This window comes from Phalacrocorax carbo (genome assembly GCF_963921805.1).
Source record: "Phalacrocorax carbo chromosome W unlocalized genomic scaffold, bPhaCar2.1 SUPER_W_unloc_4, whole genome shotgun sequence".
Classification (NCBI taxonomy): domain Eukaryota; kingdom Metazoa; phylum Chordata; class Aves; order Suliformes; family Phalacrocoracidae; genus Phalacrocorax; species Phalacrocorax carbo.
In genome coordinates this window covers 266568-293367 of record NW_026990255.1, presented here as the reverse complement: position 1 = coordinate 293367, position 26800 = coordinate 266568, and the positions used below count along the sequence as shown (strand labels likewise).

The window sequence follows — 26800 nt, the reverse complement described above, 5'->3', positions numbered from 1 at the left end:
TGATTTCCCCAGAGTAATCTGAATCAATAACGCTGGGTGAAACAAATAGCCATTGCAGGGTTGTAGACGAGTGCCCCAATAGGAGAGCACTTCGTTGTTGACCAAGGGGTCCAAAGACTCCAGTAGTGATTAAATGGACTGCAGATGTTTCTAAGGTTATTGATCTGGGGGCTGCCAGGTCCACTCCGGTGCTCCCCCGGGTACTGGCGCATAGGTGGGTAGTGCTTGTGAGGAGGCTGGTCCCAGACTTAATTGTGTCTTTGTGCGGTGCCGGGGCAGTCGGTTTCCCGAGATTGGCTTCCCATCTTTATCATATTTAGATCGGCATTGATTCGCGTAATGTCGTTCCTTTCTACACCTCAGACACACATTAGGAGATGGCATTCGATTTGTATTCGGACAATTTTTCTTCAGGTGGCCAGACTGGCCACACACAAAACAATTCTGAGATCCTAGGTTGACTGCTGCAAAAGCAGCTGCCATGGCTTCATATTTGTATTCTGTTGTCCCAACTCTATTACATGCCTCAATCATTTTTATAAGGCTGGGATTTTGTAATGTATTTAGCACGCGGTGGCAATCGGCATTAGCATTTTCTACCGCCAACTTCATCAAGAGGATTTCCCTGGCTTCCTCATGCTGGACCTGTTTATCAAGACGTTCGCAGGGGCAACTGATAAGAGACATGTATGGTTCTTTAGCCTCCTGTTTGATTTCTGTAAATGATCGTTGGGGCTTCCCTACATCTGGGATTGTTAAAAAGGCTTTGTAGGCATCATCTTTAATATCGTTTAAAACGGGAAGGGGAATCTCCTGAACTTGGCGATGAGGAGGTTGATACAGCCCTGTCCCCATGAGATGATTGAGGGTCATAACTCTAGCAGGATCCGCTACTGGACGGCCCATATAATCTAACTGACGCTGTTCTAACGCTTGCCTCCACGCGGCTTCCCATAATGTGAACTGTGTGGGAGTCAGAAGCAGCTGCACCAGTGTTTCACAATCATGGGGCACCAGGGTAAAAGATTTCATGATTGACCCCAACATGTTCCTTGAATATGGGGATCCCAGTCCATATTCTATCACTCCTCATCGCATTTCCTTAATAATAGAAAAGTTAAGTCCTTCCCATCTCGGTTATTGATTGGGAACATAGATGACAGGGGCTACGATCTTTGTGGGCAGCTCATGATCCCCAATGGCTAATGCCTCTCTACGGATCACTTGCCATTGATCATGCGGGTCAGGGGGGACAAATCAGGTTCTTTCTCTGGGTCAATGGGTCCAGGATCTAATGGGTAATCAGGGTCATCATCGCTGTTCGAGGACCCTAGGTAAACTTGAGTCTTACATCGGGTGCCTTTCCTTTTTCCTGGGACCTCGGATTTAGCTGGCATTGGGCAGGCAGTGGGTAGGGTGGTGTCACAGGCAGCGGCGGACTCACACTCGCTGGCATCTCAGTAACTAGCTTCCTGCTTGCGCATAAGTGCTAATATTTGTCTCCAGGGAGTTAAGAGCTCTGCCGCAATTTTATCCGATCTTGTTGCTCTATCCCACAATTTAACTCCTGCTTCATCCCAAGTTTCAGAGTTAAAAATGTTAACTGCGTCGACCCCCTCACAGTTTATCAATACCCACTTCAAAATTCTCTTTAATGACTGCGGGTCGATATCAGCCTTGTGTTTTCATAGGAGTCCCTCCATTAGGCTCAGTACTGACTTCTCCTTGGATGATATATTACTCCCCATAGTTCCCCACAGCTCACCTCAGCCGATGAGGGATTGCAGCCGGCTCCTGCTTCCTTTCAGCAGCATTTCAGTCCTGTGGGGCTCGCCACTGGTTCACCTTCTTAGGTCGATTTGTTGCGCCTCACATGGGGCACCATTTGTGGTGATTCACAACACAGCCTCCGTATTCATGCACTGAAGCTGAAACTATTTATTAGCAAGAGATCAGCCTTAATATAGTCTGCTTCCTGAGCTAGTATTTTTCCCTTCTCTCCACTTCTGAATGTGTTCTACCACACTAGCTCCACATATGGTATAAACATAGATAAGCACGCTCTCCTGCTTCAGTGCTCCAGCTGTGCCCTGACCTTCTGTCCCGCATATCAAGGCCTCAGTTCTGTGTTTATGTATGTGGGTTGTTTATCTATCCCACAGCTTGCATCCAATAAGGGCTATGAGATCTCTGGTGCTGTCATGGGAGGCCACATTCACTTACTCCACACTCCCCAGATTCACAACCAGGGAGCACCACACCTAGGGCATAGCTTCCTGGCCAAATGCTCTGGTTTCTAGTAAACTACAAAGAAAAAAATCAAAGGGAAGCAAATTGCTATCCTTTCTCAGTTAGCCACCAGTGGCTTGGAAGAGCTTTACTTCGGGGTGTCATGGTTATACCCCCAGTCACTAACTAAGCACCACACAGCAGTTCACTCACTCCCCTCACCCCAGTGGGATGGGGGAAACAATCACAAGCGCCAAAGTAAGAAAAATCGTCAGTTGAGATAAGAACAGTTTAATAATTAAAATAAATCAGTAATAGTAATAGTAGCAATAGTAATAATAACAATATAATGGAAAGGAAAATAATGAGAGATGAAACCAGGGGAGGAGGAAAAAACCCAAACAATAAGTGATGCAACTGCTCACCACCCACCAAACAATGCTGCCAGTCCCCGAGCCAGGATCGCTCCTCCCCTGCCCAACTCCCCCCAGTTAATATACTGAGCATGACGTCATATGATATGGAATACCCCTTTGGCCAGTTTAGGTCAGCTGTCTTGGCTGTGCCCCCTCCCCTCCTGGCTTCTTGTGCACCTGGCAGAGCATGGGAAGCTGGAAAAGTCCATGACTAGCGTAAGCACTACTTCGCAACAACTAAACCATCAGTGTGTTATCAATATTATTTTCATACTAAGTCCAAAGCACAGCACTATGCCAGCCACAGTGAGGAGAAATAACTCTATCCCAGCTAAAACCATGACAAGGGGGTATCAGCAAAGTGGTCCTGAGAAGGTTGATCAGCCTGGTGCCAAGTGCAACTGCAGGCACTGTATATTTAAATTTTGCACAGCTCCACCACGAAAAAATTCACACTTTTAAGACTCATCAGCCTTGTGAAAACATCCAGACACCCTCACCCACTGCCAGCTGGAGGCTCATCCCTCTCCAACCAGTTCACTGCCAGAGTGTGATGCTTGCCACAGAATCACAGAATGATAGGGGTTGGAAGGGACCTCTGGAGACTATCTCGTCCAACTCCACTTGAGCAGGCACACCTAGAGCAGGGTGCAAAGGCTTGCATCCAGACGGGTTTTAATATCCACAGGGGAGGAGACTCGACAACCTCTCTGGGCAGCCTGTTCCACTGCTCTGTCAACCTCACAGTAAAGAAGTTTTTCCTCATATTCAGGTGGAACTTCCTGTGTTCCCATTTGTGCCCATTGCCCCTTGTCCTGTTGTTGGACACCACTGAAAAGAGTCTGGTGCCATTCTCTTGAAACCCACCCTTTAGATATTTATAGGTATTGATGAAATCCCCCCTCAGTCTTCTCTTCTCCAGGCTGAACAAACCCAAGGCTCTCAGCCTTTCCTCATAAGAGAGATGCTCCAGCCCCCGATCATCTTTGAGGTCGCTGCTGGACTTGCTCAAGCAGTTCCACATCCTTCTTAAACTGGGGGGCCAAGAACTGGACGCAATGCTCCAAACGTGGTCTCACTAGGGCAGAGTAGAGGGGGAGGATAACCTCCCTCGACCTGTGTGCCACACTCCTTTTAATGTACCCCAGGACACTGTTGGCCTTCTTGGCCACAAGGGCACATTGCTGGCTCAGGGTCAACTTGTTGTCCACCAGCACTCCAAGGTCCTTCTCAACAGAACCACTTTCCAGCAGGTCAGCCCCCAAGATGTATCGGCGCATGAGGTTGTTCCTCCCCAGGTGCAGGACCTTGCACTTGCTTTTGTTGAATTTCATGAGGTTCCCCTCATCCTAGCTCTCCAGCCTGTCCAGGTCTCGCTGGATGGCAGCACAGCCTTCTGGTGTGTCAGCCACTCCTCCCAGCTTGGTATCATCAGCAAACTTGCTGAGGTTACACTCTATCCCATCGTCCAGGTCATGGATGAATATATTGAACAGAACTGGACCCAGCACAGACGCCTGGCAAACACCACTAGTTACACGCCTCCAACCAGACTCTGCCCCATTGATCACAACCCTCTGAGTTCTGTTGTTGAGCCAGTTCTCAATCCACCTCACTGTCCTCGCATCTAACCCACACTTCCTAAGCTTGTCTATGAGGATGTTATGGGAGACAGTGCCGAATGCCTTACTGAAGTCAAGATAGACAACATCCACTGCTCTCCCTTCATTGACCCAACCAGTCACACCATCATAGAAGGCTATCAGGTTGGTCAAGCATGATCTCCCCTTGGTGCATTCATGTTGACTACTTCTGATAACCTTCTTGTCCTCTACATGCCTGAATATGACCTCCAGAATGAACTCTTCCATCACCTTTCCAGGGACGGATGTGAGGCTGACTGGCCTATAGTTTCCCGGGTCCTCCTTCTTGCCCTTTATGAAGATTGGAGAGACATTTGCTTTCCTCCAGTCCTCGGGCAACTCTCCTGTCCTCCATGACTTTTCAAAGATGATGGAGAGTGGCTCAGCAAGAACATCCGCCAGCTCCCTCAGCACTCGTGTGTGCATCCCATCATGGCCCATGGATTTGCGAGGATCCAGTTTGCATAGGTGATCTCTGACCCAATCCTTCTCAACTGATGTTAAGTCTTCCTTTGTCCCAATTTGTCCTCTCTTCTCTGGGGACTGAGATGCCTGAGGGCCAGCCTTAGCAGTGAAGACTGAAGCAAAGAAAGCATTCAGTAAATCCGCCTTCTCTGCATCCTGCATCACCAGGGCCCCTTCCTTGTTCAGCAGCAGGCCCACTGTGTCTGCAGTCTTCCTTTTACTGCTGATGTATTTGAAGAAGCCCTTCTTGTTATCTTTGACATCCCTTGCCAGATTTAGTTCCAAGTGGGCCTTGGCCTTCCTTGTTGCATCTCCGCATACCTTGTGACCTGCTCCTTCCAATAGGGCAAGTTAAAAAAAAAAAGAATCTCATCACTGGGGAATGGCATTTCTATCTGAAGGTGTCTGACTCACCCCCAAGCACCTGATATGAAAAAACCAAACCAAACCCACCTGCCAAAGCAAACTTCAGAAGTTGCCGCCCCTAGCACTCTCCATTAACCACAGCCCGTGGGCACCTTGCAGACTAACATGTGCAGCCCCAGGCCTTGTTTGCCCTATGCTCATCCAGGTGAATACCACCCTGGTGCCCTCAGCCAGTTCACACTCTCTACACCTGAGACTGGATGCACAAGCAGTATTTCCTAAACAAATTGCTAGACAACAGGTAACACCTCTCTTCTCCCCTCTCCCCCCATGGGATGTTTAAGTCATCTGAAAAGAATGTCTCATATGCTGTTGATTATTTTTAGCATATGCTCATGGAAAAGACTAATTTTCTCATTTTTCTGTCATTGACATGAGACAGTCCAAGGGCATGACATGCATCCGTTGAGGTGCAAGGAGGCTGGACAGGAAGGGCTTGGGATATGGTCTTTCAGCCTGGCAGGGTTTCCATGACTGATGGTGGGACTGTCAGTGAGCAACAGTCCCAAAAGCTCTTACAGCTGTAAACAAGGGTCTTTACTCAAGTGCATCACTATATTGTCTGGATGATGGCGTAAGAAACCAGCCACACCAAGGCTGCCCTCCCTTCTCATGTATGGTCTCTTTGCAATGCAAATCTCACCAGTCTACAAGCCCTCTTAAAGTGCAGAGGCAGGCATCACTAACTCCTTTAGCAACAGGAGATATGTCATGAAATGGCAGTGATCTCAAATAAAATTGTTTCTGCTATTTCATATTATGGGGACTTTGGCATCATTCCCTCCTTCACGGGAAAAGACAGTGGGAGCCCACCTGGCTTGGCTCCTCCATGCTGCTGCCACCACTTCAAGGGCCAAGGCACCTTCCTGCAGGGGACAGGCTAGCTTGCAAACCTCAAAAGACACCAGTTACCTTCAACAACACTGAGTAAGGCCAGCAGACATGCCTTGGAGCTGCTGTCAGGATGCTGGACCCCTGTGTTACCCACCGTGACACTGCTGCAGTGCCCACCTGGGGGGCTCAGAGCAGAGGACAGCCCCAGGATGGTGCCCATCACCAGGCTTTTGTGCCTTTGGGATTTTGCCTACATTATCATGCTCTGCCCAAGTCAAGGTATCATGTTTGCACCTCCTCCCTCAGCTCTGGGATCCGAGCTGGGATTGCAGCCACCTTTGCCACCTGCTCCAAGGCAGTGATTAAGGGTGGATTTCTGCTTGCACCTTCCCCTTTGTGCTCTTGAAAGGGATGTGACCAAGCCATGACAAAGGCACAAGGCCTCATCCAGGTCTCTCCTGCCCAGGATCAGGAATTAAGGAGATAATTTTTGATTACAGCAGCCGTGTTTTCCCCAGTGCCACTGTGGCATCAGCAGCACATCAAGAAAATGGCTTTGCTAGGTAGGGAAAAATCCAAGCTTCAGGTAACTTGTTTGCTCAGCGCAATGGTATCAGACTGATTCAGCCACACAGTGAGGTGAGGCCAGTGCAGGTCTCTTGTCTTCCTTTCCTGATTTCTTCCACATGGGGATCTAGAGCTCTTGCAATCTATGTAAAGTGTCCTTAAAGATCTGCCAGCTCTTTTCTGCTCTCTTTTCCCTGAGGGCAGTTTCCCAGGGGGTCCTATTGACTAACTCCTTGAAGAGCTGGAAGTTTGCTTTCCTAAAATTCAGGATCCTGACTTTACTCTTGGCCTGACCCCTATCCCTCAGGACTGCAAACTTCACCGGTGCGTGTTCACTGCAGCCCAGGCTGCCGCCAATCTTGATGCCACAGGTTAGCTCACTTGTGTTGGTGACCAACAGGTCCAGTAATGCATCCCTTCTGGTAGGGCTATTACCTGGCTTAAGCAGTTATCTTCAATGCATTCCAGGAGTCTTCTGGATTGCCTACAGCTTGCCGTGCTACTTTTCCAGCAGATGACAGGGTGGTTTAAGTCCTCCAGTGGGTCAAGAGCCTTTGAGCTGTCCCTTTATCTTGTGCAATTATTGATGAGAGCAACCCTCAGGAAGGGGTTCAAACAGCTCATCTGGGCAATTCTCTGTGGATTTCCCAGAGCTTTCCCAGAGCTGCCCTTTACAAGAAGGGCATGGCCATTTGGGCTGCTGAGAGGCTGATTCACATTTTGTGTACATCTGTGTTATCTCACAGCCTCCCCCTTTCAGCAGCACGGACACTGACTGCTACTCATAAGAGCCTCCTGACTCTGGAGCAACAGAATGAGGAAGGGGGAACTCTTTGGAGGTTTTTGCATTAGAAGATGTGTTTCTTCCCCATCCCATGGTTCAAGATCAGAACAACATGAGCAGGTGCCCTGGATATTAGAGCCATTAGGCTATTGCCAAAAATTCCCCTAAGAAGCAGGGATTTATTCTCCAAGCCCATTTCAATGGACCCTCACCTTTATTGAGCATCACATCCATCAGATCCTGTGATGTAATCAGATACAAAAAAAATGAAGCCAGCAACACAGAGACTATAGAGACGTAAAAAAACCCCTTCCTGTATATAAGGCAACCTGCTATTATGTGAATTCCAACTATATCTGCTCAGTAAAAAGCCTTTTACTATTCTCAGCTTATTTTCACTTCTCCTAATGCCTTTACAAGTTATATAGTGATGAATTAGCAGAGTAAAGACTGTTCTTCAGCAGAGATTCTTAAATTGGCATTCTCATACTAACAGGCTGAAAACACTACATATTTTAACTGAAGTCTGAAAATAAATGCTCATAACATGAAGCGCAAAGGGACTATAAAACTCCCTTTCTTTTGTGAGCATCAACAGGAGAAACAAGAATCTAAGTGAAATGCTACAGCACATCATTTCAAAGCCTGTTCAGAGAAAACTGACCTTGCATCCACATGCAGAAAGCAAATGTCTTCCTCTTACTAAGTGCTCATGGAGAGAGAAGTGAGTGGCTCACACACTGCGATAGCAAATACCCTTCTCACCCCAACAAACATGTCCTATCACATTTCTACCTGCTTCCAGGTTCTGGGCCTTACTGCTTAGACCCAGCTGTGTTGATTTACCTTCATTTTATTAAAAGGAGGGTGTCAAACAGGACTTCCCACCACTGATGTTCTCCATCCCTTTTAACTCTTTCCAATACTCGATGTATTTCTTCCCCATCACGATGGACTGTAAGAAGAGCTTTTTGTCCCATTTTCTGTGCTTGTTGATGTGAAGATGCCGGTATCTATTATAATAGTTGTTCTCATGGTGTCATTAGTATGGTTCATCATTTCTTGTAAAAGAAAGAAAGGAAGAGTCTTGGTGGGGAAGGCCGAATGGGTTACCCCTTTTATGATACAGGATAAATACATCCTAAAAATTAGCAGCTGAAATTCCATCTTTGGCAGCAGCTGATACTGGGGAATATTAGTGAGACTGGAGTCGGGGAGTGCAGGCACCACTCACAAAAGGCAGATGTTGGCAGATTCCACCCCAAGACTTCCAGATCCGAATGACCATTTGGTAGCTGTCAGGTTCATCCCATCAAAACATCAAACCCCAATATGTTTTCATAGTAATTTTTTACTGCAAAGCGAACTGAGGTTATTTGTTTTTTACCAGGAAGCCAAATTTTTACTTTATCAGTGGGTCATAGTTCACTGCCACCATTAATGTCAGTTAATTTAACTTTAGGTCGGCCTGGTTGTAATCCTAAGGTGATTGCATCAGTTTGGGTAAGAATAGATATTTGTGCTCCTGTATCTATTAGGAATTTAGTTGGTTTTTGCTGAGGACCTACAGGAAGCATAATATAAGGGCCATCATCACTTATCCATTGATGAATATTGATTTTCCAGACAGGCAGGCCCAATAGCCATCTGGGGTTTACTTGTTTTTTTATTCCTGTTTCTGTGATTCCTTTAACTCCCTTTCCCGGGGAAAAAAGGATTAGGAGGTCCTGTAGAAGCTGGTTGGGGGGGGCAGTAGCAGGTAGCAGTGCTATGCCTCGCTTTTGAAAAGCTATCAAGCTTAGAATAACTCTAGCCAGTTATTTATGAATGGCAACTCTGGGAATACCCAGTGACAGGATTTGTTTCCATAATTCATTTCTCTCTTCCTGGGCCCTCGATTGTTGATTAGTGGGTCCCAGTTCTCGAGAGTCACTCTGTGATGTTTGCTTAACCCATCTAACATTTCGACCTATATTTTTTGTTCCACTGGACACATCATTCCATCCACCCATGACTTATGATGTCATCCATTAGTCCTGCCCAAGTGGGGAGTTTTCTTTGAAGCAAGGTTGCTTCCTGGTCATCTTCATCACTGACAACATCCCTTATGGCTAACAAAGCATTAAAATCTGTGTCCCTTTTGATCTCATCTCATTTTGCAATAAGGTAAGGTTTGAGCACGGCAGGGGCTCCCTTTATTAACGGCTTTAGCATAGCATAGTCTACAGTTGCCAAGATGGGAACATCAAGGGAACTTCGCTCATGCATGGCCTGAATACAGGCAGCTTTTGTAATAGCTGTGGAGAGCTCATCCAAAGATCTAATGGGCATTAACAAAGGATCTCCTCTCTCCAATATATCTATTCTACCAGCCCAGTATGCCACCCTACTTGTTATTGAATGGGGATCATTTGGGGGATTGGGACCAGCATTCAAAATGACTCCAGGGCCCCAATAGCCAGTAAAATATGGAAGCAAGAAGATTCAAGGGGGTTCTGGAGGTGGCTTGTTTTTCTTTTAATGGTTGGTGTTTTAAGGACTTTTCAGAGCATTCTGTCGGGGCTGGAGGAAATGAAGGTAGCATATCCGCTCTCTCTTCATGTCCAGCCAAGCTTCTTCTGCTTCATCGATGAAAGCTTCTCATCACGCCAGTAAGACTTGAATCGGTTCACGTCACCTTTGAAAATTGCACTCCTACCCCTCACACTTGGAACCCTGATCCTCACAACCCTCACAGTCCTACCTCTGATCCCTGCCCCGTGCCAGTTGTATCTGGCTACTTCTCAGCACTCCTTAGGGGCTGAACAGCTAAAAGGAAGTGGTCCACAGCTCTTCCAAAAACACCATGATAGAGAAACTGAGAACAAAACTGATGGATTCTGTCCTAATAAACACAGTGAAACCGCAAAATTGGTATATTGTGAGGAAACCTCACAGTTTCCTTTATTGTCTCCCAGCTGACTCCAGCAGCCCCCCCCCGGGCTTTATAATTACCAGTCCACAAAACACTGCCCTTTCTCAGGCCGCCAAATAAAAGAAGTAAACTTTGATTTCTGTTTTTAAGCTTCCAGAGCTTCCCAGGATGTGACGGATCATTACTCCATCTCAGAAATTGCCTGGACTTAAATCACTGCCCACGACTCCCGCTGCAGTCAGCCTGGATCCTCTCCAAGGTCAGATTTGGTTTCCAGGCCTCCAAGATCTTCCTGCCAGGCAGATACAGCCTTGCTGCTTTGAATCCCCACATTTTAAGGGGCATTAAGTTCATTCTAAAAATATTGCAGCATAATGTAACCACCTGTAAACACTGCCTGCTAATTGACAGGTACAATATTTACTGAGGGTTACATACTAGCAAGCAGCCTAGCAGATTTGCTTATACATAGCAATAGCAATGCCAAGTACACAGGAGAGACAGACCAAGATCTGGGACATGAAAGTAAGCCTGAAGGGGACCGATACATGCATACAAACCAGTCACACAGGACTCTCCTGGCAGGTTCATTTAACATCTCGCCTCTCGTTTCACAATTCAGCATTGCTGTTATTAGCATCACGCATTGAGAAAATGGGAGAACAACCCCAAGCTTGTGGGAGAGGAGGTACACTGAAAACAAATGACACCTAAGACACATGGCTGCCTCAAAAGCACTCCTGGTACATCTCCAAGGCATCGGCTGCGAGCTGGCCACTGGGTTCAGTGCAGCAATGGCTGAAGACAACATGTAGCTTTGACCCAACCTCTTCTTCCCTGTTTTGGTAACAACAACTTCAAACAAACTTTCTACAGGGAGAAAAAAGATTTGCCTGGACTAAATATTCCAGATTCAGTAATTCTTCAATTTGCGTCCTGGGGCAGGGGAGGGGATGGTGGGGAGGACCAGGAGGTCCTCCTGCAGCTGCACAGATCGCAGAGCAGCTTCCAGAAGCCTTTCCTCCCACCTGCAGCTGACCTCCAGCCCACTGCAAGCTGGCTCTCACCCTCTCAAAGTGAATGTAGTGCTCCCCGAAGGTGCAGGGCTGACAGCCCTGGATATTCAATTAGTCAATGCACGGAGGAGATGGCAAGCGCAGCGTGGGCAGCAAGAATGGAGCAGCTTTCCCTGTGGAGAAGGTGTCCTACCAATGTACCCTGGCCCGCATGGGAGGAGATAACTCATCCCATAGCTATGAAACATTTGGCTCGCACTTTGAAGCCTGGAAGGAGGCTGAAACTTCTGACACTGTGCTCTGGATGCTGTTTTCAAAAGGGTCCTGACATGACTGGATCTCACATGACTGAGTGCCAGGTCATGCTTTGAAAAGAGAGCTAGAAGTGAGATTTGAGGGTCCCAAGTGTCTTTATTTCTTGCCCTTGTTATTATTATTTTTAAACAGGCCTCAAATAATTTTAAAAATTTTAATTTTTGTCACTGTGCAATACTTACTAAGAAACTGAATTAAGCCACTCATTACTCTGATAGCAGCTACCCCCCACGGATGTTAAAGTGATGGGCTTTTATAAGGTCCCCTCATCTTTAAAAAGCAAAGGATGAGCAAGGCATGCTATTCAGGCTCCAGCTAGTCACATTTCTCCACATTCAGATGTCAGGAAAATGTAGTTAATACTGACACATAAAGAGATCACATCTCTAAGCAAAATATCAAGGGAGGGGAAAAAATTAAAAGAAAGAGAGAAGCAATTTTACTAAATGACTGCCTCCCAACAGGCTCCATGACAGATAAACTACAACTGAACAAATTATAGCTCTTAAATCCACAGCGACTCAACTATGTTTTTACATTTTACAAAGCCAACTTGTATGTGCTTTTCATTAAAAATATGTGAGCAATAAATATATGTTCTGAATTGAACAATTTACTTCTCAGACCAAAATGACTCAAAACACCAAGGTAGCACTTGCATGAGATGGCTCTGAATCAAGATGGTTTTTCTTAAATATATATCTATTTTGGATTTCCACTTCATCAAAACAAACTCCGATCATCTTCATTTATGTGCTGGTTTTGGCTGAGAAGGGGTTAATTCTCCTCACCGTGGGGGGTCGGCTACCTTTCCAGCTTCCCTCCCTCTGCCTCATGGCAGAGGGCTGGGAGGGGCAGGCCATGGTGGGGGCAGCTGACCCCGACTGGCCAATGGCATGTTCATTCCATACCATATGCCACCATGACCAGTATATTAAGGGGGGGCAGTTTGCGGCTAAGGGGCAGCGCGGCGTTGGGTTGGCGGGCGGCTGCATCACATGCGGTTTGTTTCGGCAGTAATTCCCTTGCCCCCCTCCCCCCTTTCCCCCCCTCCCCCCTTCCTCACCCCCCGGGGTTTTGCATCTCTCATTGTTCTCCTTTACATTGCATTTCTGTTGTTGTTTCTTTTAATTTTCATTATTAAACTGTTCTTATCCCAACACACGAGCATTACCCTTCTGATTCCCACTCCCCTCTACCGGTGGGGGAGTGAGCGAGCGACTGTGCGGGGGTGAGCTGCCAGCTAAACCACGACAGTCTTTTTGGCGCCCAATGTGGGGCTCAAGTGTTGGAGATGATAACAGCTGCTGGTCACAGCACCATGTTGTCCCTTTTGCAGTTGGTGTTCAAGATTGGTGTTGGTTTGTTTAGTCTGCTGTGATTAGTAATGTTTTGCCTATGAGATTTGTTACGCAAACACTCGTTTTCAGCTTTATCTGGTATTTGGGGTTTTTGCTGAAACTGTTACTGTACTTTGGATGCCACATTGTTGAGGCAATTATTCGCAATTATACCTCTTCCGCTGAGATATTTTATATGGAGGAAATACAGAAGAGTATCTTTGCAACTTTGTTCTATGATGTCTCTGCCTCTATTACAACAACCTTTTTGTATCTTGAACATCCTTGGGTGGTTAAGGTGCACTTATTGTTAGTTTTTGGGCATGTTGTTTTGGTTTTGACTAAGCAACTTAAGAATATTACCCAGAAGTCTGCCCCAAGGCTTGATAGTTACGAGTGGCAGGGCATTTGGGATAGCATGGGCAAATACCTAGGGCAGTGGGCACCCCTAGTGTTTTGGAGTTTCACCCCCGAACAAGTGCAGAATCCTGAAAAACTAGTAGAATATTTGGAGGAAGCATGATGTTACACTGGGAACTCCAGAGAGACACAGATAACTGCAATGTGCTGGGGCCTGGCCCATGCGTACCGAGCCCTGCTCAACAGTATTCACTGTTCCCAAGGGGAAGAGAAGGTCTCTGGATTGAAAGGCAAAGTGACAGGCACTGTGGCCACTCAAACCCCCACGACAAGTACTGGAGCTGACTCAGAGAATCAACCCGTACCAGTATCAGTTGACCCATACATGAGAAGAAATATTGGAAGCGGACATCAACTCATTTAGAAAGGGATGATGAAAAAGGATCATCACGGGGAGAGGAGGAAGAAGTCATAAATGAAACAGAGACCAGCTGATCCCTGTCCTTGAGTGAGTTGCGAGATATGCAAAAAGATTTCAGCCGTTGTTCAGGTGAGCACATTGTCACCTGGCTGCTCCGATGCTGGGATAATGGGGCCAGTAGCCTGGAATTAGAGGGGAAGGAAGCCAAACAACTGGGATACTTTTGTGGGGAAGGGGGCGTTGACAAAGGAATTGGGAAAAAACCACAAGCCCTCAGCCTCTGGAGGCAACTCCTGTCTGGAATGAAAGAAAGGTATCCCTTTAAAGAAGATGTTACATATCGCCCAGGAAAATGGACAACCATGGAGAAAGGCATCCAGTATCTAAGGGAATTAGCTGTGCTTGAGGTGATTTATGGTGACCTGGACGATCAACGGTCATCCAAAGATCCAGATGAAGCCCAGTGTACACAACCCATGTGGTGGAAGTTTGTACGGAGCGCACCATCTTTACATGCAAACTCATTGGAAGTAATGTCCTGGAAAGAGGACGAGGCACCAACAGTGGCGGAAGTGATTGATAGACTCCTGGATTACGAAGCAAATATCTCTTCCTCACTTGTCTCTGCTGTCGAGAAACTATCTCAAGAGGTCCAGCAACTCAAAGAAGATATGTCCTGCTCCCCACCTCGACAGAGTAGTGTCTCAGCTGTTAGGAATAAGCGTCCGTTGGCTCAAAGGAGAGGATACACACCACGGGCCACCCGATGGTTCTACCTGCGTGACCATGGAGAGGATATGATGAGGTGGGATGGCAAGCCTACCTCGACCCTACAGGCAGGAGTACATGAACTGCAAGGAAGAACAGTCACTCAGGGAGGCTCTTCCGGGAAAGCTGCTGCTCCAGTTTCCAGTGAGCAAGTCCCCAGACAGAGGAGTAGAAGTGCTGATTTTATTTCTGAGCGTAATAGAGGGATTCCTGATTCACATTTACAGGAAGTGAGTTGTGAATGCCATGATCAAGACTAGAGGGGCCCTGCCTCCAGCCAGGTGGAGGAAAGGGATAACCGGGCTTACCGGACTGTGTGGATCCGATGGCCTGGCACATCTGACCCACAGGAGTGTAAAGCTTTAGTGGACACTGGTGCACAGTGCACCTTTATGCCATCAACCTATATAGGGGCAGAACCCATCAGTATTGCTGGAGTGACAGGGGGATCCCAAGAGCTAACTGTATTGGAGGCCGAAGTGAGCCTATCTGGGAATGAGTGGCAGAAGCACCCCATTGTGACTGGCCCCGAGGCTCCGTGCATCCTTGGCATAGACTACCTCAGGAGAGGGTATTTCAAGGACCCAAAAGGGTACAAGTGGGCTTTTGGTGTAGCTGCCTTGGAGACGGAGGAAATCAGACAGCTGTCTACCTTGCCTGGCCTCTCGAAGGACCCTTCTGTTGTGGGGCTGCTGAAGGTCAAAGAACAACAGGAGCCAATTGCCACCACAACAGTGCACTGGCGGCAATATCGCACCAACAGAGACTCTCTGATCCCCATTCATGAGCTCATTCACCAACTGAGGAGCCAAGGAGTCATCAGGAAGACCAACTCACCCTTTAACAGTCCCATATGGCCATTGCGGAAGTCTAATGGAGAGTGGAGGCTAACAGTAGACTATCGTGGCCTGAACGAAGTCACTCCACCATTGAGCGCTGCTGTGCCAGACATGCTAGAACTTCAATATGAACTGGAGTCAAAGGCAGCCAAGTGGTATGCCGCAACTGATATCACTAATGCATTCTTCTCAATCCCTCTGGCAGCAGAGTGCAGGCCACAGTTTGCTTTTACATGGAGGGGCGTCCAGTACAGCTGGAATCGACTGCCCCAGGGGTGGAAACACAGTCCTACCATTTGCCATGGACTGATTCAGACTGTACTGGAACAGGGAGAAGCCCCACACGATGATGTCATCAATGTATTGAAGGTGGTCGTGAAGAACACAGCTGAAGAAGTTTTTGAGAAAGGAGAGAAAATAGTCCAAATCATTCCAAAGGCCGGTTTTGCCATATAACAAAGTAAGGTGAAGGGACCCGCACAGGAGATCCAGTTCTTAGGAATCAAATGGCAAGATGGACGTCATCAGATCCCCATGGATGTGATCAACAAAATAGCAGCCATGTCTCCACCAACTAGCAAAAAGGGAACACAAGCTTTTTGGGGTGTTGTGGGTTTCTGGAGAATGCATATTCCAGATTACAGTCTGATCTTAAGCCCTCTCTATCAGGTGACCCGGAAGAAGAATGATTTCAAATTGGGCCATGAGGAACGACAAGCCTTTGAACAGATTAAACAGGAGATAGTTCATGCAGTAGCCCTTGGGCCAGTCCGGGCAGGACAAGATGTAAAAAATGTGCTCTACACCACAGCCGGGGAGAATGGCCCTACCTGGAGCCTCTGGCAGAAAGCACATGGGGAGACCTGAGGTCAACCCCTAGGGTTTTGGAGTCGGGGATACAGAGGGTCCAAAGCCCACTATACTCCAACTGAAAAAGAGATATTGGCAGCATATGAAGGTGTTCGATCTGCTTCAGAAGTGGTTGGTACTGAGGCACAGTTGCTCCTGGCACCCCGATTGCCGGTGCTGGGCTGGATGAAAAGCAGAATGCCATGTTCACTGATGGGTCCTGTCGCCTTGTGGGGAAGCACCAGAGATGGAAGGCTGCTGTATGGAGTCCTACACGACAAGTAGCAGAAACTGCTGAAGGAGAAGGTGAATCAAGGCAGGTTGCAGAGGTAAAGGCCATCCAGCTGGCCTTAGACATTGCTGAATGGGAAAAGTGGCCAGTGCTCTATCTCTATACTGACTCCTGGATGGTGGCAAATGCCCTGTGGGGCTGGCTACAGCAGTGGAAGCAAAGCAACTGGCAGCACAGAGGCAAACCCATCTGGGCTGCCACACTGTGGCAAGATATTGCTGCCCGGGTAGAGAACCTGGTTGTAAAGGTATGTCATGTGGATGCTCACGTCCCCAAGAGTCGGGCCACTGAAGAACATTGGAACAACCAGCAGGTGGATCAGGCTGCCAAGATTGAAGTGGCTGAGGTGGATCTGGACTGGCAACATAAGGGTGAACTATTTGTAGCTCAGTGGGCCCATGACACCTCAGGCCATCAAGGGAGAGATGCAACATACAGGTGGGCTCGTGATCGAGGGGTGGACTTGACCATGGATGTTATTTCGCAGGTTATCCACGAATGTGAAACGTGTGCTGCAATCAAGCAAGAGAAGCAGGTAAAGCCTATGTGGTACGAGGGACAACGGCTGAAATAGAAATATGGGCAGGCTTCACAGATTGACTATATCACACTGCCACAAACCCATCAAGGCAAGCACCATGTGCTTACAATGGTAGAAACAATGACTGGCTGGCTGGAAACATATCCTGTGCCCTATGCCACTGCCCGGAACACTATCCTGGTTCTTGAAAAACAAGTCCTGTGGCAACACGGCACCCCAGAGACAACTGAGTCAGACAACGAGACTCCTTTCCGAAATAACCTCATAGACACCTGGGCCAAAGAGCATGGTATTGAATGGGTGTATCACATCCCCTATCATGCACCAGCCTCTGGGAAAATTGCACGGTACAATGGACTGTTAAAATCTACACTGAGAGCAATGGGGGTGGGGGACATTTAAACACTGGGATACACTTTTAGCCAAAGCCACGTGGTTAGTCAACAGGAGGGGATCTACCAATCGAGCTGGCCCTGCCCAGTCAGAAATCCTACATACTGTGGAAGGGGATAGAATCTTTGTAATGCATGTACAGAATATGCTGGAAAAGACAGTCTGGGTTATTCCTGTCTTAGGGAAAGGCAAACCCATTCCTGTGACTGCTTTTGCTCGAGGACCTGGGTGTACTTGGTGGATGATGCTGGAGGATGGAGGAGGCCGATGTGTGCCTCAAGGGGATTTAATTTTGGGTGAAAACAGCCAATGAACTGAACGGCACAATGCTGTTAATTGCTGTCTAATGTTGTATGTCATCACTACTATGGTTGCTATATGCCATATCAATGGTATCATGGTGAGATTCTCCCAAATTAATAAAAAAATGAACTTTCATTAAAACAAGCGAAGTGCAGCAGTGATAGAACAAGGACTAACAGTGCTGCGGTGATGGAACAAAGACTGACTCGGTATGCAGCAACCCAACACCACACACACCATCTCTCCCACCCTGAAAGACTTTTATGACAGATGGAGTCCGGAGTCATGGACTGGGTGAACTCAATGGACATTTTTATGGACATTTTATGGGGAAGGGCCATAGACTAAGGGACTGATGTCTGTGTATTATGTCAAAGGATGGGAAGGGGAGGGGTGGTGTTTGGTAAGGTTGTATTGGATGGTATGGGACCTGGGCATGGTGTAAATGGTATGGAATAAGGGGTGGAGAATGTGCTGGTTTTGGCACTCTTCACTGTAGTGCCTGTGGTGGTCAGGGACCTTTCCAGCTTCCCATGCTCTGTCATGTGGGCAAGAAGCCACATCCCATACAGCTGACCCTGACTGGCCAATGGGTATTCATTCCATACCATATGACACCATGACCAGTACATTAACTAACTCAGGCAGTTGGCGCCCAGGGCAGCGGTTGTGGCTCGGGGGCTGGTGGTGTCGGGTTGGTGGGCGGTGAGTGGCTGCATCACATGCTGTTTGTTTCGGTTTTTAGTTCCCTATTTCCCCCCGGCCCAGGTTTCACGCCTCATTGTTTTCCTTTTCACTGCATTACTGTTGTTGTTTTATTTTAATTATTAAACTGTTCTTATCTCAACCCATGAACTTTACCCTTCTGATTCTCTCCCCCATCCCGCTGGTAGGGGAGTGAACGAGCAGCTGCGTGGGGCTGAGTCGCCGGCTAAACCACAGCAGCCTCTGAATTTGGAACCCCCCTTCCGCATAGAAAAATTGATAGATACAATAGGGGAAACTAGGATGTAACAGGCTTTGACTATGCAACGTGCCTGAAGCCCAGTTTAGGCAGTACTGAGGCTTTGATCTTGAAGTTCCTTTTCCCAAACTGGTGAAGACCAGAGCCTCAGGAAAAACTGGAAATTACTTAAAAACTGAAAAAAATTCCTTTAAGTATTGCATGCATGTGATACACAGTAACCATTTGCAGCTCATAGCTTGAAAGAGTGCTTTATTTTGTTTTGGTACAGATTCAGTCCAGTTCACAGAGAACACATTAGTTAATACATATCTTCACTTTGTAGGAGTAATGGGCATCAACACATGAACAGTCACCAGCCTTTTATAGCTAATTTATGCAACTTTTGCCTCTAAAGCATCATATATGGCACACAGGTTTCACTTAAATCCCATATAGGAGTATCATAACATCATCTCTAGAAACACAGGAGGATGTAAATCTCAGGGACTGTAAAATTACATATATATACTGCTTGTGGATTTATTTTTCAGAATTATGTTTTTGACATTTTTTTTGGAAGCTTGTTTTAAAAGAATGAGTCCCTGAATAATATTTGTTCTCCCTTGAGGCACAGATTCAAGTTCAGGCTATAATAGCAATATTCCCTTTAAGCAGCCATTGAGAGCTGAGGACTTGGAGCAGCCAAAACTGTCTTAAAACCAGGTTCTCTGTGAGCTGCAGTAGCAGTTAGTAGGAAGAAGGGTACCTGAATCTCAGGAGAACAAAGCAGTCTCCCATGTTTAATCATTCTATTAGAACCTGAAATAGCAACGAAGGCAGGGATGTTTGCTAAATCAGTCCCTGTTAACCTACCAAACTTACCTTCATTGTTAGGTATCAGGTCTAGTAGTACTCATGAGGCTTTGAATTTTTTAAAGCACAACATAGGACTCCAAAAGCTCATCTATTTCCCCTGCACATCCAGGCTTATGCCAGGTGGTCTAGCAAAAGATACTGTCACTCTTCACAAACCCTTCGTTACTTACAACAAAGTTTTTTGATACACCCAATACAAACTCTCCCCATCACAGAGGTTCTATCTTTAAGCAAAATAAAGCTGATAAATACTGTAGGCAGTTATCTTCTATGTAAAAGCAAAACAAAACAAGCCCTCTCTCTGGAAGGGATTAAAGAAGGATGATTTTTTTTTTTAAACCATGTTGGCTGTAAGGGTGACAGAAACCCAATATCCTCCACAATGTAACATGAAACCAGCAGGAACATGAAAAATACTGACAGAATGAAGATGAGAGGACAGAAAAGGGACTATAAGATATTTTCAGTCTGAAGCATGTTTCAAGTAGCTTAGATTTTCAAAGCCATTTTAAAAGTTTTGTGCACTCAACATGCTCCTGAATACTCCACTATTTTTTCTGACTTTTTCACCTAATTACTTTTCTCTCCTCTCAAAGAGCAACAGAAAATGAGAAAACAGATCACAGGAGAGACGACGAAAGCAGTGAGTTAGCATATACTGTATATACTGTCAAGTACAGAAAGCATTCTGTAAGCTGCTAAATATAAGAGCAAAACAGCAACTTTCATTTTCCCTCCACTTTTAAAATGTTTAAAAGAAAAATGTCCAAAGTTCATGCCCAAGCTCCTCAAAGTTTTAAATGCAGCATCTTACAACTGGGAGAACACCATTTATCCTTTTATTTGTAAACCAAAGTTTGAAATACCTTACAATATTTTTTTAATTTTTCTAAAGAGACATAATTTAATAACTGAAAGAACAGTGTGCCACTAAATGTTAAGGACCATATTTTTAAAACTTTTATTTAAAAAGGTTATATAGGTATGATGAATTTAAGTTGTATTTTGAAGTCAACCACTTAAGCATCTAAACAATTTAAAATGAATTGCAAAATTGGAAGTCCCGTCACAGATGGGGCTGTAGAGTTGTGCTCAAGACAGAAGAGGTCTACCCATGGCAGGCACAGCTGCACACTCATAAGCTAACTCAGTCTGTCTCAACCATGAATCCTGCAGATCTGAGCAACTCCGCTGATTAGGTCAGTTTGGTCTACTTAATATATACTCTCCCTTTCTAATAAGAAGGATGTTAACTAAAGCTTTCTGTTTAGCAATAAAACCTTGCTAATTAGCAACAAAAATAAAAATTACATGCTTGCTCTGTTTCAGGCACTTTTAAGATCATAGTTTATTTACTGTAGGTAAAAAGCTAGTATACAGATTAAGGGATTCCTTGAATTTCAACTCTATAGTTATATACCACCTAGTATTCCTACTCTGAATATTAACAAAAAAAAAAAGTTTCTAAACACCTGTAAGCCCCACTATAAATCTTAATTGTTATGGGGGGGGGGGGGGAGAAATCAATGCTTAATTCATTCAACGCACAATATTTACACAGTGAAACCAATGGGAGATAACAAGCAGTGGCAGAGAGCCAAAGTTGTTGTTTTGGGTTTTTTTGTTTTTTTTTTACAATAGTGTGCTAATCAGCATAACTGTATATAAAAAATTAAAGTATAGCAGAGCATCCCATTATAGAGATTTTAATCGTCTGAACTGCAGTCATTACTTGCTAACTGTTTACATGCAACACCTGCTAGGACTGACTTTTTGTTTTTATAATGTAAAATAGATTACTAGGTTTAAGAGAGAAACATTATTTTGTGTACAAACAAAATTAAAAACTGCACTCAAGAACTGTACTGGTTGCAAGCCTCTTCCATACAGAAGGAAAAAAAAAAAACCCCGATGATAAAAGTGGTCTCTCTCTCTATACACTAATTAGGCAAAGGCAGTGCATAGACTGAGAATACCTGGATGGCAAACTCTGTAGACACTGGAAACAACAGCTTTCACATACATGCTCTTTATAGGAGGCCTTTCTTTCCATCAAATAGCAATGGCTGATAGCAAATAAGGGGCATCAGATGTACAGCTAAGTAGATCTTGCAAAATACTAAGATGGGGCAGTTAATATACAATTTGAACTATATGTACAATATAATAGAATGTATCCCGTCCCAAAACTGGTTTATGAAACAATCGGACCTTTTTACACTAGCCTTACGACTCAGCTATCATTCTAATGAAAACATAAGTACACAAGAGACTTGCATGAAAAGTAAAATTTATGGGGCATTTTACAGGAACTATCGACAAAGCTGCTTAACGGCATTTCTGCTTTTAAAGTCATTTTGTTAGATATAATTGAAACAACATCTGTGTATAAAATGTCCTGACAGACACTTCAACATGGAGTTTTGGTGATTTTAAAAGGCCTTTTGTCAATCTGTTGTGAATTGTACTGCAGAAGTATTAATGCATACACACATCTGTGTCAGCTGAGACTAGTGATCCAACTGCATGCACATTTCCTCCTTGAGGTACTTTCCATGTTAAACCACTTCAATAACAGTAAGATGAAAAATAGATTAAACGAAGTATTTCAGATAACTCAAACTGAATAGGAAATAGAATGCCAATATGGCAGTAAAACCTTTTTCTGTTGTTTTTAAACAGGAAGGTCTCTTGTACCAGCAGAATCCTGTATACAGATACACAGAGAAGGAGGGAACACACCACTTATAATTCCCATTAAACAAGAGCTGATTCATCATGTGAGAAGGTACAAATTACAGAAAACATGAATAGTCAACAGAAGAAAAACAACTGGTTTACATGAAATTAGAGCGAACACTTCAGTCTGAACGCAGTTACTTTGTGAAAGCTGCTACAACAGCCCACAGAACCTCATTTGTGTTGGCTTTCATACATTCAACCTCAGGGTCTAAATCCAGAAGCTGCCGCACTCTCTTTGTGGCTAAATCATACTGCTCATCCAAAAGGGGAGCAAAAGCGTTCTCCAGAACATCTGAAGCATGGGCTAAATAAACAAGAGCCAGCAAGCGCTTGTCCATGCGGTGAGGGTCATTCACCCATTTGTCAAGAACTGCTTCTTGAACCTTCTTGATGAGGCGCTGTTTGATATTGTTGTTGGTGAGAGGGTGCGTAGTCATGTCAAAAAGAAGGAAGTTCTGTTTCTCTGTTGTTAGTACACCTTTTTCCACTAGATTCTTAGCTAACCGTTCACGGACATTTCGCAATTGGTAGTGCAACTTCAATGGGTTCCATGTTTCACCTAAAAAAAAACAAGTAAAAAAGCCAGGAGTCAGGCAAAGTTTAAGCTGTACTATTAGTGATTCGCTCCCCTACTGCGGAATGAGCTGTCAAATTCATATAGCTGACTATTATACTAAGATATTGTGCTCATGTCAGCATTTCTCTGATCTCTGACCTACCCAAATATATGCATAGAGACAGAGACCACAAGAGCCTCTTTAAGGAGCTTCGGTGTACATTTAAAGTTTGGACAAAATACTAGCTAAGCCATGTCTTGATTAGGGACATGACAAATAAGCGCTCTTGTACTGAAGGAGGGAAGAAAAAAAACCAACACAAACCCCACAAAAGAAAAAAACACCCCAACCCCCCCCCCCCCCCAAAACCCCACCACACAGTCATGAAGAAAGAGTTAATAAAAATTAAAAAAGCATCTCCTCCAATCTTGTCTGTCTACTTCCAGCCTTTTATCAATTCAGAAGCTGGAAGAAGTGTCATTGCCATTTTTTCTGCCACAGAGACAAGCTAATGCCCCCTTCATTTCTCTGTTTCTTCAGGTTTACATTCTTTTCTCCCTTCCTGCCCCCTTCCAGATGAAACAGTGACACCCGGGCACATGTAGGGCAAGGGCTTTGATGTTTCTATAAAAATTATTTCTAATTTTTTTTTGTTAAGGCAGGAGAACTGGGCACTTCAGAGTGTGTGCCCGCGCACGCTTAGAGGAGGGAATTTTAAAAGAGCAAAATAAGCATCAAGAACTACTGAGAAAGCCAAACTTGCTAAGCACTGAGAAATCCATCTTTGCTTAAGAGTTTACTTAATAAGCTAAAATTTTAGGTCCTAAGTATTTATCACAAGTATTAAAATCTCCTCCTGATATAAAAGAACTTATGCATTTTAAGAGGCAAGGGAAGAAACAGCATAAAGTATTTCTTACACAGATGGGTTTTTTCCCATAAATGATGAGAGAATTTGTATATCAGAAAGCTTTTTAAAAAAAATCATTGGTTAATGAATAATAATACACAGATTACTTTAAGGTTTCTCCCATTGTGATGGAAGGTGACATACGCTGTATCCAAGTAACAGACAAGTAAACAAATGAGGTAACACCAACTGCATAGTGAAAGGTAGAAAACCCACCCAGGCCTGAACTCCACAAGTCCCTGTAGGAATCACATTTTCATTGAATGTGATTCCCCAGCTTGACCATGAATGAAGCTATAACACACACACATATAAAGTAATTTCCTAGATGTTTCTAAATTTGTTAGGTGGATATGGCTATATGATAATAAAAATCAGTACTGTGGTGACACCTTGTGACCAATCTCCTCAATTACACAGGCACTTGCTTGTTCACACACAGACAGATGTTTGTTACATCTACAGGAAGACCTGACATTTTGATCTAAACTTCTGTATTCCCTATACTTGCTTCCCTTAGAAGCTATCTTATAAACAAGATCAGCCTGGCAAACATTGCCTTAAGTGTACATATAAATATTTCTATGATAGCTTTGAACACTAACTTCAAGCAGCATTCTTTGCATCACTGATAATTATGGATATAGTAGCTATTTTCCAGGACCAGGCCCTAAAGAAAAATTCCAAAAGAGTTTATCAAAAACCCAAAACAAAACACCAAACTATTTTTCTTCAAAGGGCAGTTCTCCAAACCATGGGAAACGCAAAGAACCCTAATACCATCCAAGAACTAGTAATTAAATACCCATGTGTAAGTAAAAATGATTGATTTAAGTCTCAGTCACAATGACGATAACGATCTTCCCAGAGCCAAAGCTTAGCAGGGTCAGGAAAACCTTAGCTTAGCTCAAGGAAAATCTACATTGTTCATTCATTAGTTGGCCTTTTTTGAATCAGTACTAACTTGATGTGCTCCGCACTGAGAGAGAAAATAAAATGTCAGCACAAATTATGTATTCGGGACAAAAAAATTGAACTGTTTTTGCAGGATGCAAAAGTGAAGGGGAGCTGAGCAAGAACTGAATTGCAAGGCTACCCAGCAGCCATGCCCCCTACTGACAAGGGCTGCTTTGTTCTCCTCTCTCCCCCCTCTGCCTGACAGTCAAGGAGCAACAGGGGAGGGACAGCAAGGGCACCTATGAACTGTATGTGAGTATGCAAGGAAGGCTGCTTCAGGTGGTGCGGGATGAACAGGAAGAACATAACAAAAACAAGAAGGCAGAGAAAGCTAGAGAGATTTTGCTCATTTTTGTAACTCTTACTTGTCTGTTGTTACAAGTAAAAAATAGATTTAGATAGTCAACTTCAAGTCTCATTACCTGCTACCTCCCAAGGTCATATTGTTGACAGAACAGTAGGGTTTTTTTCCTGCACTGTTTGCACAACTAAGTACACTTCTGATCTACTCCAGGGAAGCTGCATTTTGTGTGTTTGTTTTTATAAAAACAGACAAACATTAGTGATTAATTTTGGCTACAGAAAAAAGGAAAAAAAAACCAAAGAAACAAAAAAAGCCAATAAAAACACTACATTTTAAAAGATGGTCACTGTTAATTTCCGTTTAATTTATGCAGCTGGAGAAAACAAACATTGGCAGGTATATGAAAAGTGTTAAATGCAATTGTAAAGATGAAATCTAACTGACATTTCTTTTTTTTTTTTTTTTTTGCAACAATATATTACCTTTACAGGAAGAGATGTGTGCAAAGGACTCATCTTGAAGACTTTGTTTTGAACAACTAGAACTATCTAATATTTGAAAAATATTTGTTAAACTTCTCCAGTGAATGAAAATATTGAAAGAACTCCTGACTCTATTATTTCTTTATGATTAATGGCCAGATCACCGTCAATTTTTACATCTGAACAGTGAGCTCCTGTGCTGGTTTTGGCTGGGATAGAGTTAATATTCTTCACAGTAGTTAGTAAGGGGCTATGTTTTAGATTTGTGCTGAAAACAGTGGTGATAACACAGGGGTGTTTTCGTTACTGCTGAGCAGGGCTTACACAGAGTCATGGCCTTTTCTGCTTCTCACCCCACTCCACCAGCAAGTAGGCTCTGCCAGGTGCACAAGGATGTGGGAGGGGACACAGCCAGGACGCCTGACCCCAACTGACCAAAGGGATATTCCGTACCATATGACATCATGCTCAGCATATAAAGCTGGGGGAAGAAGAAGAAGAAGTAAGAAGGGGATGTTTGGAGTGATGGTGTTTGTCTTCCCAAGTAACCATTACGTGTGATGGAGCCCTGCTTTCCTGGAGATGGCTGAACACCTGCCTGCCCATGGGAAGTAGTGAATGAATTCCTCGGTTTGCTTTGCTTCCGCGCACAGCTTTTGCTTTACCTATTAAACTGTATCAAGCCACGAGTTTTCTCTCTTTTACCCTTATGATTCTCTCTCCCATCCCACTGTGGGGGGAGCGAGCGAGTGGCTGTGTGGGGCTTAGCTGGCAGCTGGGGTTAAACCATGACAGGTCCTTATCTCCTTTCTGTATCAAAAGATTTGAATACTGAATCCATATGGCTAGACTCCAAACTTCCACTAACCCTCATTTCCAATTACAGAGAAAGGCAGTCCCGGTTAACAGGGGAGGTCCCAGACAAATGGAGGCTTGCCAATGTGATGCCCATCTACAAGAAGGGCCAGAAGGAAGATCCTGGGAACTACAGGCCTTTCAGCCTGACCTCAGTACCGGGGAAGATTATGGAGTGATACATCTTGCGTGAGCTCACTAGGCAAGTGCAGGACAACCAGGGGATCAGGCCCAGCCAGCATAGCTTTGTGAAAGGCAGGTCCTGCCTGACCAACCTGACCTCCTTCTATGCCCAGGTGACCCGCCTGGTGGATGAGGGAAAGGCTGTGGCTGTTATCTAAACCTGGACTTTAGCAAAGCCTTTGCCACTGTCTCCCACAGCATCCTCCTAGAGAAGCTGGCAGCTCATGGCTTGGAGGGGTGTACTCTTCACTGGGTAAAAAACTGTCTGAATGG

At 44.9% G+C, this 26800-nt stretch overlaps 1 protein-coding gene across 1 annotated transcript in view; it reads right to left on the bottom strand.

Moving 5' to 3' along the window:
- Nucleotides 1–21807: 21807 nt before the first annotated feature.
- Nucleotides 21808–26800, bottom strand: part of LOC135310874 (Golgi phosphoprotein 3-like) — a 38247-nt gene continuing 33254 nt past the window's right edge. Inside the window, exon 4 of the mRNA XM_064439964.1 lies at nucleotides 21808–22838. Within this exon, the coding sequence (XP_064296034.1) occupies nucleotides 22414–22838 (425 nt within the window). The 3' untranslated portion in view covers nucleotides 21808–22413. The remainder of the gene's footprint in view (nucleotides 22839–26800) is intronic.